At 53.7% G+C, this 11,223-nt stretch overlaps 1 protein-coding gene across 1 annotated transcript; it reads right to left on the bottom strand.

Annotated features, from left to right (window-relative positions):
- Window positions 1-6,542: 6,542 nt before the first annotated feature.
- HMX1 (H6 family homeobox 1) lies at window positions 6,543-10,764 on the bottom strand. Its single transcript, XM_055798111.1, has 2 exons — window positions 10,484-10,764; window positions 6,543-8,782 (listed from the first exon to the last, which is right to left on the bottom strand). Exons 1-2 carry the CDS (start codon window positions 10,743-10,745, stop codon window positions 8,208-8,210), a joined length of 837 nt encoding a protein of 278 aa, XP_055654086.1. The 5' UTR covers window positions 10,746-10,764; the 3' UTR covers window positions 6,543-8,207.
- Window positions 10,765-11,223: the final 459 nt, after the last annotated feature.

The following is an 11,223-nucleotide window of genomic DNA, read 5'->3' as shown; positions in this document are numbered from 1 at the left end:
AGCGGCAGCCGGGGCGGAGGGAAGGATGGGTCGGGGGGAGGGAGGAGGGGTCGGGGCGGCGGAGGGAGGGGATGGAGCTAGAGGGAGCCAAAGGACTGAGGACAGGGGGAGCGGTGCAGGGGAGGGAGGGACAGAGGGAGGGGAGGTGGCAGGGAAGAGAGGCAGAGAAGAAGGAAAAGGAGCAGGAGCTGGAGGGAAGCGGGGAGGAAGGGATGGGGAAGGAGGGGGTGTGTGTGTGTGCCGTGGTGCTCCTTTCCTCACTGCCGATGAGATGCGCCCCGAAAGGGTGCCCTGGGCAGCAGGGGCAAGGCAGGGCTGGCTGCCCTCCTGCCCAGGCCCTTGGCTGCCAGGCGGCAGAGGAAAGGCAGAGCCAGGCGCAGGAGAGCCCACGGGGAAGGCGAGGAGGAGGTGGGGTGGCAGGACGGAGATCTCTGAAGTGAAGAAGGATGGAGGGAGAAGACTGCAAATGAGAGCAGGGGAATGGGGCGGAGTGCAACAAGGAAAAGCAGTGATGGCAGTAAGAGCAGGCAGGAGGGAAAGGGGAGGCCGGGAGCCGGCAAAACCCTTCCTGCGTGTTTGTACAGCACCTGGTACGACACCAGGCAGTCTGCTGAGGGCATTTGCTGTAGATTATCGATGCCGTTGTAAGGGGGTGGGGGGCCCTGGTGAAGAGTAATTCATACAGCCTGAGTCCCATCCCGGCGGTCCTTCTGCTGGCAGGCCCTCAGGCCGAGTGTGCAGAGTTCCCCAGGAGAGGCAGGGATCCCCTTTCCTCCCGAGGAGCCCCGTGGTGTCAGGCCACCCCAAAATCCACACCCAAACCCCCAAAGCGTCTGCAGAACCCTTCTGTGGTTTTCATGAGCTAAAAGTTGTATGAGATCCCGCATTTGGGACAGGAACGGTGAGAAAGTGCTGGCCAGTGTGCCTGTGTCAGTACGCCCAGGGTATGCTTTTTGGAGGATGGAGAAGTGCTCGCCTGTTCTGTGGGACTTGGGGAGGGATCGGTGTGTTTCTGTTCTATCTGGAGAACTTTGGCTTCCCACCACCTCCCAGCGCTGCAACGTTTTAAAAACCGTTTACGCTACCCCTGGGCAGGGCATCCATCGACTTCAGAGCTGCCACCAGCTGGGGATGGCGGGGGGGAGCCCTCGCCCCCCCTTGAGGCCCCCTGTAAAGCCAGGGAAATGTTTCCAACTGGATTTTAAGAGGCCTTTAGTCCGAATCTCGAGGTTTCCGCCACAAAAACTGCTGAGGGCAAGCGAGAAGCCCTTGGAAAAGAGTTGATAATAGAAGTGCTGACAGTCTCTTAAATATTGTGATGGCAGAGATTCCGTGAGCTAAAATCAAGGCATCTTAAGGCTTTGGGCCGTGTGAATCTTTAACGCACTGGTACTTGAGAGAGTGGGTTTCAGCTCTTTTTCTTGAAAAGTTGTTTCACTTTATAAATGCACTCAGATTTTAATGAAGCCGTCTGCTGGAGAGCTGTACATTTTCTACCAGGAGGAAAAAAAAGAAGAAGAAAATAAAAAACCAACCTAACAAGTCCGTCTTCCATCAACACGATTATTGGCCAAATGCCCAACTTGTTGCATTTGTCTTGCAATCTCCAGTACAAGCTGGTGGTTCTGACAGAGGGAAGTGTCCCCTCAAGAGTGATAGGCCAAGGAAAAGGATGGGGAACAGTGGTAAAAAAATGCAGAAGCAGCTGGAAAGATAAAAAGAAATTCCCCGTGAGCTGGTAAAACTTGGAGCATGGGGGACTTGGATGCCAGGTAGGTCGGTCTTTGCCCCTGCAATCCTGTCTTGGCCTCCCTTCCCGCTGTCCGTGAATGAGGCGTGTCCCAGGTGCTCACATCTGTTCTTGCTGCAAAGCAGTTCCCTTTTAGTCCCGCAAAAATCCATCTTAAAAGCAAATGCGTTGACTCAGTATGTTTTCCTAGAAGACTTTTTCTTGGAAGAAAAAGGGAAACTTGAAGAAGGCAGAAAATAAGAAGGAAAATGAAGAAGGAGACATGATGTTTATCTCCTAACTTTTTTCACTGCCCCCTCTCCCCGAACTGTCCAAGTTCAGCCCTTGGAGACCCGGCCCGGCAACACACCTCTGGGAAAGGTCTGTTTTCCTCCTTTCCCAGCCCCATTTGGTCGCTTTACAAACCCGATATTTCCCCTGACAAACTGTGCAGTGAGGGAGCACGCTACCGTACCGGATCTCTCCAGCCGCTGGGGTAGGTTGAAACCAATTCACTGGCCACAAGAGGATGGGAGGCCTCCGGGGTCCCCCCTACAGCGAATCCTACAAGCCAGATCCGTTGACGGCTCCTCACGCCCTCTGCCAGGGTCCCCCTTAGCTTCAGGGGGGAGTAAAGACTTGGCTTCGCATGTGAACAGCGGAGCCGTACCCTGCCAAGCCCAACCACCCGCCCGCAAAGTGTACTTCCACAGAGGGAGCGCTCTGCGGCGGGGAGGGTCCCGCTCCAAGCCCCCAGCAAACCCTTCCGAGCCCCGGCCCGTCCGCGTTCGGCCCGGAGCTGATGGGGCTGTCGGTGCCCGAGGGCGAGAGACTTTGCCAGAAGTCTGAGCCTTTTCCGAGTGACTGGCTCCTGGGGCGCGGGCAGCGCAGCCCCGGCAGAGGCTTGGCTGAGAGCGGCCGCGGGGCAGTGGGGCTTCGGCCGGAGTCTCCGCTTTCTGCGAGACTCAGCTGCCAGGGGCTGAGCCAGCAAAGGGGGTCTCGCTGCCCAAGGGCTGTCCCCCGCAGCACTGCTCCGCGTCGTGATTCATTCCCCAGGCTCCGAAAGGCCTTCGGACAAGGTGCTTAATCACTCGGTTTAAGAGCAACAATTTTCCTTACAATAGGTACAGGTTTCCCGGCACTGATACTTTCAAATTCCGCGTTTCATTCGTATTTTATGTGGGAGGAACCTTGTCGTCTGGGACGTGTCGTGACAGGGAGGCCGGTAACACACAGCAGCAGCGCAGGAAGAGCGAACCTTTTTCTTTGAATAATATATTCCTGTATCAGAAGCTAACAGAAACCTTTCACCTGGGCAAGCTTTTCACCAGAAATCACCCGGCACACTTCTATTTCCATTTTAGCTCGGAGTGCAAAAAGTCTCCTACTCTAAATCTAAATCCGATGGAAATGAAATCTGATTAGATCCTACAGAAACGCCAGAGTCCGGTTTGGGTTATGGAACCGGGCTTGGCTTACCCCCCGCTGTACTCCAGGCCCCCTCCGGGTTTGACGTCCCCTCGCAAATAAGACCCGGGTAGTGCGGGCACACCGGCACCGTGCAGCGGTCTCCAAGCCGCCCCCGCCGCCCTCCCGGGACGCAGCCGGGGCCAGCGGGTCCAAAACACAAGCGCTGCCTGAAAGGTTTATGGAACTAACCTGGCGGCGTCGGCCACCTTAGCGCTGCAGGTCCCTACAATAAACTCGATTTTGCGGTTGAGCAGTAGCTGGGTATAAACTGCCGATTGCGTTGCGGTGTCCCCCTTCCCCGGTGGGGCGCCGCCGCCCCCGGGTGCAGGCAGTGGTGCGGGGCAGTGGGGACATCCCTCGCCTGCGCCGGGGGTCTCGGGATGGGAGGGGAGAGCAAATGGCTTGACTGGCTGGAAAGCAACTCTCCCTGGGGTCCCACAGGAAGGCTGCTACCAATGTCACACATAAACAGGCTTCTCGGGGAAGCGGAGCGCGCTAAGCCAGCTCCTTCCACCCAGAGGTGCGGGACGCAGGCTGGTCGGGCCGCGGGGAACCCCGGGGCAGAGCATCCCTTTTCAAAACCTTCTGCTTTCCTCTAAGGTCAGTTCAAAGTCCTCAGATAAATCGCCTTCCTGCAACCTCTGCACTTGATACTCAAAATCCTAGAAGGGATTTCCGAATAAAGCTAGTAATTCTCGGCTGCTCAGTAGACTGGAATTGCTAAAGAGAGAAGAGAGGGAAGGGAAGGGAAGGGAAGGGAAGGGAAGGGAAGGGAAGGGAAGGGAAGGGAAGGGAAGGGAAGGGAAGGGAAGGGAAGGGAAGGGAAGGGAAGGGAAGGGAAGGGAAGGGAAGGGAAAAGAGGAGAGGAGAGGAGAGGAGAGAGGAGACGAGACGAGACGAGAAAAGAAAAGAAAAGAAAAGAAAAGAAAAGAAAAGAAAAGAAAAGAAAAGAAAAGAAAAGAAAAGAAAAGAAAAGAAAAGAAAAAAGAGAAAAAAGAGAAAAAAGAGAAAAAAGAGAAAAAAGAGAAAAAAGTTTTAAATTTTAGACACATATCTAGGTTTTCATGAATATCTATTTAAATAGACGTTCATGTATCTCACTACATAGAAATTAAAATGTAGGAAGCATTAAGAAATTCTCCATAAAGTGATACTCATCGGGAATGGAACGGGAAATGTAAGAAAATTGCCTGGATCAGGTCTGAGGCTGCGAGCACTAAATGCTGCGAGTCCGCCGAGGTCTGGAGCGAGCCTCCCGCCGATCGATGGTGGGAGCGGGGCTAGCATCCCGCCCGGCCGGCACGTTCACAGCGGGCAGAGACAGACTATTCCAAGATAATGCAGTATAAAAGAAAGGAAAAAAAATATCGATCTAATTATGTTGTTCAACACTGGAGCCAGCGCGCACCTATGAGATTTATCAAGTATTGATTTGCATGAATATTTTAGACCGATGCCTACGAGAAAAGTTATAGGCCATCTTAAGCCGGTGAGCAATGTACCATTTGCAAAGTAGCCATTTAACAAGGTGCTTTTCAGCATATCGATCGTTTTCATTTAAAGTGTAATTAATAATAACATCTTATGACAGCTACACCAGGAATTTATTTCAGAAGGTCAGTTCAGACCTTATTTTCGTTTGCTTTGCTTAAAATAAAAAATAAATCTTTTCGCTAATTATTTTATTAGCGTCCAATAAACACAAGTTATCTTTATGAGTAGTCTGGCAAGGCTTTCCTTTGCCTCGCCTCTGGAGTGCCATCTAGCTAAGCTGTTGTAGCAACATTCATTAAATAAATGTCAACAGACAAGGATTTATGCTGCATAATAATATTACAGCTGTAGTATAACTGCATTTATTTTAAAGCTATTCTGAGGTTGCTTTGATCTACAAAGCAACAACTTATGTCTCTAAATGTCGCAAACAGTCTTTGCGAAACTACTTTGAGTTTAACAGTCCTCCAACACTACATTCTGTTTGCAGAAGCACAAAGCGTGACTCTTACCGCTCTGATTTGCTCAACAAAAAATACACACAGGGAAGAAAACTGCGAGGAACCCGCTGTCCTGATCTAAAGGGTGGGCCTGGGGGGTTTGTTTTGGTTTGTTTGTTTGTTTGTTTGTGTTTCTTCCTGTTTGGAAATCTTCAAGGCATATACATCAGGGACTACGCCTTCTGCTAGCTGTTTCTCTGCACCCTGCAGAAATGTCTTGCCACCAGGTACAACGAAAAGCGTCGTTTTAAAAGCTACGAGGTAAAGAAACCTGAGGTGTATATATTCCTACTTTCAGCACATACTTTTAATAAGCTACTGTAAAGCACTTTCTGCATGTATAGAATAAGGCATAAGTAAGCACTTTTTCTTGGATGAATTCACGTCTTGCACCTTTTAATATTTTACTATGATCATAAGTTACAAATACAGTGTATGAAAAAAAATCTGTTTATTGATATAATCAGAACGTCTTTAAAAAACAAACTAATGTCAAAACACATATTAAAAATCCAATTGATCATTTAGCCCTGCCAGTTCCTTAACTTCAAGAAAAGAATATTTAGTAGAATCAGAAGTATAATAATCTCATATGTTACTCCAAAGAAAAGGCATGTGGAGAGTGGCAGGCGTGTTAAGTTTTGCGTTGGATTACAATCTACTCTGATATGACTGTAGTGAATCAGGATTTTACTCCGGTAGGTAACACTGGGAGATCTGGGGAGCTGGAAGTGGTGGGGGAAAACGATCTGGCCGCTTTCTTCCAGGGGTAGCCAGGCTCTGAACGGTATCAAACCAAGTGGTTGAGCCCCTCGGAAGAAACATCGTCCGAAGTCCCCTCCTCTGCCCATGAAAAAGCTGGAGTCCACCCCAGCCGCTCCCCCTGCGGCCGGCGGCTCCCGTCCAGGGTACCGGCACCCCCAGCCCCGCCGCCTCCCGGTCCTCCTTACACTGCTCGGGGACCAAGTTTCAGAAGTTTTCGCCCCAAATTCGGGTGCTTGACGGATATGCAAAGCAAACAGCTGGCGAAGATCTCCCGGAGTGAGACGAGGGATTTCAGAGCAGTTGGAGGAAAAAAAAAAACCAAACAAAACCCAAAAAAAAACCACCCACAAAAACAACCAAAACCCAATAGCTTCCAGAATCGGGGCTCAAGTCGAAACGAGCACCCCGGTAAGTTAGCACTTTTCTCAGGAACCCAGGATAGATATATATTTAATTCACTCTCGAGTGTTTTTGAGGCTTTCAGCGTCCCGACTTCAACTGCGCAGGCTGATGCCCAGAGCCGTGTTTCAGGCCAAAGCGGGGAGGGAAAAAAAAAAAAAAAAAAAAAAAAAAAAAAAAGGAGGAAAAAAAAAAGCTGTGGAGAGGTTATAATCCGCCCCTGACCCTTCTTCTCAGGTTTCGTATCAAAACTGAAGCTCCGTCGCATCTCGCCGATCGATTTCATAACAAGGAACTGTGCGATCGCTCCAAATATAATGTAAAGCGTAGGCAATAGTAAGAAGTAGATGGCTCTTCCTTCACTAGAGACAGGTCCGCATGCACATACCCCAACAGATCCAGGACCCAGCTTTCCCCGCGGGGACACCGAGTGCTCCAAGCTGGTCGGTTCAATTACATCTGATTATGCCCTAAAACATACGATCAAAGCTTGACCTTCCACCATGACTGAGTTTTATAAGGCCATTTCCCCCTTAGTATTCGGAAAAAGAAATTCAAACCTTTAGAAACAATGATTGACCCGATATTCATTTTAGCAGTGGGTAGAGAGGGGAAAACAGTTATTAAAGAAAATAGCTTGGCATGCATAATACGTCATATAATATCACATTACAGGTTACCTTGCATAACTAGCCATACAGCTCCTCAGTCTGTCCCCATGTGATTATTTTTCTTTCCTTCCTTTTTAATTGCCAGTGCGAACTTTTAATCTATCACCTTAACTGGTCCCGTAAGAGACGGACAAGCCGAGGTGCGTTTTCCTCAGCCGCTCCAGGAGACCAAAATAAGTGGCAAACCCATTGGTAAAACACAGTATGTTGAATTTTATATATATATATATAATTAAAAAAAAACCCCACTTGTATTTTTGCTGATAGTTTGCCAGGGAAATAAAACGAAACCAAAGAAACCAAATCCTCACAGCTCGAACTTCGGGGGGGCGAATTCATTCCAACAATTTGCCTTCCAGTTGTTTCAAATCACAAAGCCTGCACCGAGAAGGATCAGGGAGCATCAGCACATGCTTGGGTATCGATCGTATGAAAATGGGAGTAACGGGGGATGGGGGGGTTGAAGGGGGGTGTGGGGGCAATCTGTACGAATTAAGTGGCTAAAACAAAGGGCCCTGGAGAAGCTGCTGGAGGCGAGGGTCCGCAGGGTGCCCCGCTCTGCACGGAACGCAGCCGGGGCAGCGGGGAAGATGAAGGGTTTCCCCAGCAGGGGCGCGGGCCCGGGGCGGTGGAGGACCCGGGGAATGGCCCTTGGCCGCGGCGGGGGCCCCCAGGCTTCGCCGTCCGTGGGGCGGGGGCTGCGGCGCTGGGGGGCGCCCCGGGCCCCGGCCGTTCCGTACATTCGTCTCACGCTTGGCAGCTCTGCAGGAGGGGAAAAGGGTCTGGGGGTGCTTGCTGCCCCCCGGAAAACGCTGGTCTATGTCACCCCGGGGCCGAGGGGGCAGTGAGGGCTTTGCCGCTGCCACAGGGCTGCATTTTCTTTGGATGCGCGGGGCGGGGGGGGGGGAGCCCCGCCGACCGGCTCCCGGCTCCCGGCTCCCGGCTGGGGTCCTCGTAGTCCTTTCGGTTCCCTCCGGCTACTGCGCGTCGCTCCGAGTTAACCCCAAAAGTAAGTTTATTGCACGTTTAAAAAAAAAAAAAAAAAAAAAAAAAAAAAGTCCAAAAGCAGAAAATCGAGAAACGTGTAAGTTGGAAATCAAAAGTCCGGGGAGGAAGGGGGGTGGAGCTGGAAGCCGGGGGAGGGGGCGAAGGGGCCGCGGTTTCGGCACAGGTGGGCGCTCAGACGAGTCCTGTCATCTGCGATCGTAGGAACGGGAGGGAGGCGGCAGGGAAGGTGCCCAGGGGGTAGCTGACACCGCTGGAGAAGCCCACCAAGGGGGGCGACATGTGGGGCAGGGTGAAGCCCAAGGCGCTCGCCGGCGAGTTCTCGTGGTACAAAATGGGGACCCGCACTATCCTTTGAGCGGCGTGGGAGAGGTTGGCCGCCTCCAGGTCGGCCGCCAGCTGCCGCTTCCACTTGTTGCGGCGGTTCTGGAACCAGATCTTCACCTGGGTCTCGGTGAGGTGCAGCGAGGCGGCCAGCCCGGCCCGCTCCGAGCTGCTCAGGTAGCGCTTCACGTCGAAGGTGGACTCCAGCTGGAAGACCTGGCTGCGGCTGAACACCGTGCGCGTCTTCTTCTTGCGGCCGGCGGCGCGTTGCTCCGGCTCTCCCGGCTCCTCGCCGCGCTCCTCCTCCTCCTCGCGGCTGCCCGGCCCCGGCCGCCCGCCCGCCGGGCCCCGCGCCGCCGCCCGCCCGCCGCCGCCCGCCCGCTCCGCCGGCTCCTCGGGCAGCTCGGGCGAGTCCCGGTCGCTAGCTGCGGAGAGAGGCAGAGGGCTGGGAGCGGGGGCCGCTGCTCGGGGCAGCGCTGCCCCTCGCCCCGCTCGCCGGCGGGGGAAGCAACGCGGCTGCGGAGCGAGTGAGGCCGGGGCCGCCTGCCGGGCGGGGAGCCCGGGCAAAGGCTCCCGCCGCTGCGCGGTCTCTTGCCATAGCAACTCCCGAATATTTGTGAGTATATACACACACGCGCACGCATATTCATGTCGAAACACAGAAGTTACATTTCACGTACATACACATGCGCTCGCCTGCGTAAACACGCCTATAGGTGCGGATGTGCACGTGCATCTCGGTGTACGCACGTACCTAAATGCACACGTATACAATATACATATTCTTTCAGATATATGTTTCGCACACATAAATGCAAGTGTACGTGTATATGTATACACACACGTATATACGCACAGAAGCATGTATATACTTTTTATATACGTATGTACACCTATGAATACGCCTGAACTCTTATTTATACACACATATATCTTTACACACAGACGCATGCACAAATATACTTACGCACATATGTACTCGCAAGTACATATGGAAGTATATTACTGTGTGTAAGGGGGTAAGTATAGTAGTGCGTGTGTGTGTATATAAGGGAGGTAAGAAACAGACATTTTGGCTTCACGTTATTCTGAACTCGATAAACCAAATGGATGGGGTCAGCTACTCAAATCCCGGGACGTTGCCTCTCAGCACGTCTCCGTGGAGTTTCCAACACTGTGCTCTACATTTGCCATTTTACAGGGAAAAAAATACTTCCTACCCTTTAAAGAACAGAGGGAAAACAGAAAAGGAGGGGGGGAAAAGCGAGAAAAACGTGGCAGTTGTTTCTGGGGTCGTTCTCTGTTTCTAGGCGTACTTCTGAGAGAAATTAAAAATATTAATAAACCCATCACTGTAAAAAGAAACTCTTTGGGTTACAAATCACGCCTCTCTTCCTCATTGAGCAATCGTGAGAACTCCACGGGCTCGTATAGGATCACAGAGATGTACCGAGGGACAATATTTTTTCTATCAGGATAAAAATAACCACTGAACGCAGCCCATAAACTTTTTCAGATGTTAATCCTTGCCCCTGAACCCAGGCTTTTCCTCCAGCGCCCGTTCCGGCGGGGTTCCCGCGGAGGCAGGCCGCTGCCTGCCGCGCTGCGCGGAGCCGTGCTGCGGGAGCGGGGCAGCGGGGTCGGCTCTGCGGGCACGGGGCCGGGGCGCGGGGACACCAGCCCGGCGGCTCCCCCGGCTTGCCGAACTCTCTGCCGGGCTGCTAGGGACGGGGGTCCCGGCAATCCCGCTTGCTGGGGCGTCAAAAATAGCCATAGCTCCGTCTTAAAAAAAAAAAAAAAAAATAAAGAAATAGGGGAGGGAAAAGGGGGAAAGAAGAAAATGCCCGAGCAAGCAAACGACCCCTGTTTACGTTCCGGGCGGCAGGAAGGAGGCTCCAGGTGCCTGACACACAGGGAGCATTTCCGGAGATTTACCCTGGGCGGCCGAAAACGGGGAGGCAGGGCGAGGGCTGCGGGCCACCCCGCACATCTACTCCGCGCCTGCCCCGGGGACGGCGGCGGGACTCGATCTACGGTGCGGAGGGAGCAGAGGCAGCCCCCCCCCCCGGCTTCGACCCCCAGTCACAGCCTGGCCCGGTGATTAAGGGTAGGGAAAGGCGACTTACTGTCGGGGCTGGCGCAGCCCAGGAAGGCGGCGTGCGCTCGGCGGTACCAGCCGACGGCGGCGTCGCGGAGGGGGCAGCCCGGGGCGCCGAGGCGCAGCGGCGAGCGCGGCCCGCAGCGCGGCCCCCCGCGGCCGCCGCCGCCCGCCGCTGCCCGCCGCGCCCCGCCGCCCGCCGTGCCCTCGGTGCCCAGCAGGTCCTCGATGAAAAAGGACGAGACGCGGGCGGAGGTGGAGCCGGCGCTTTCCGTGGCTTCGTCCGGCATCGTCGGAGAGAACGGCGGGAGGGGGGATCCCGGCTCCGCCGGCGGCTGGCTCCTCGGTTCCCCGCTGCCCCGCGGCCGCCTCTTGCCTCTGCCTAGCCCCGTGGATGCTCTCCTGGTATAAAAGGGTTTTTTTCCGGAGTAATCATTTCAGATCGCGGTTTGCCATCATTTCCTGCAAGCTAGGAGGGGAGGGGGGAGGGGGAGGAGGGGAAGGGAACGGGGAAGGAAAAAAAAAAAAAAGCAACCCGACAACCCATCGGAGGCGCCAGATTCTGCGCGAAAACGATAATAACGAAATAAAAATGTCATGCGAGTTAAACGCTGGGCACGAGAGGGGGGATCCTGCGATTGGAGGAGCGCGGCGGCAAATGGGATTTCCGCAGGGGAAGCGCAGGGCGCGGAGCGCGGCGGGGCCGGGCGCTGCCGGTGCCTGGGCGTGCGTGTGCGTGTGTATGTGTGTGTGTGCGTGTGTGTATGT

This window comes from Falco peregrinus, chromosome 2 (genome assembly GCF_023634155.1).
Source record: "Falco peregrinus isolate bFalPer1 chromosome 2, bFalPer1.pri, whole genome shotgun sequence".
In the NCBI taxonomy this organism is placed as follows: domain Eukaryota; kingdom Metazoa; phylum Chordata; class Aves; order Falconiformes; family Falconidae; genus Falco; species Falco peregrinus.
Note: the sequence above shows the minus strand (reverse complement) of the source record. Positions and strands in the feature narration are given on the sequence as shown.

Excerpts from the sequence above, each read along its gene's own strand:
- HMX1 (XM_055798111.1), bottom strand. The coding sequence starts at position 10,745 with ATGCCGGACGAAGCCACGGAAAGCGCCGGCTCCACCTCCGCCCGCGTC. Across the intron at positions 8,783-10,483 it reads GGGCTGCGCCAGCCCCGACA|CTAGCGACCGGGACTCGCCC; the intron begins GTAAGTCGCCTT and ends CTCTCTCCGCAG.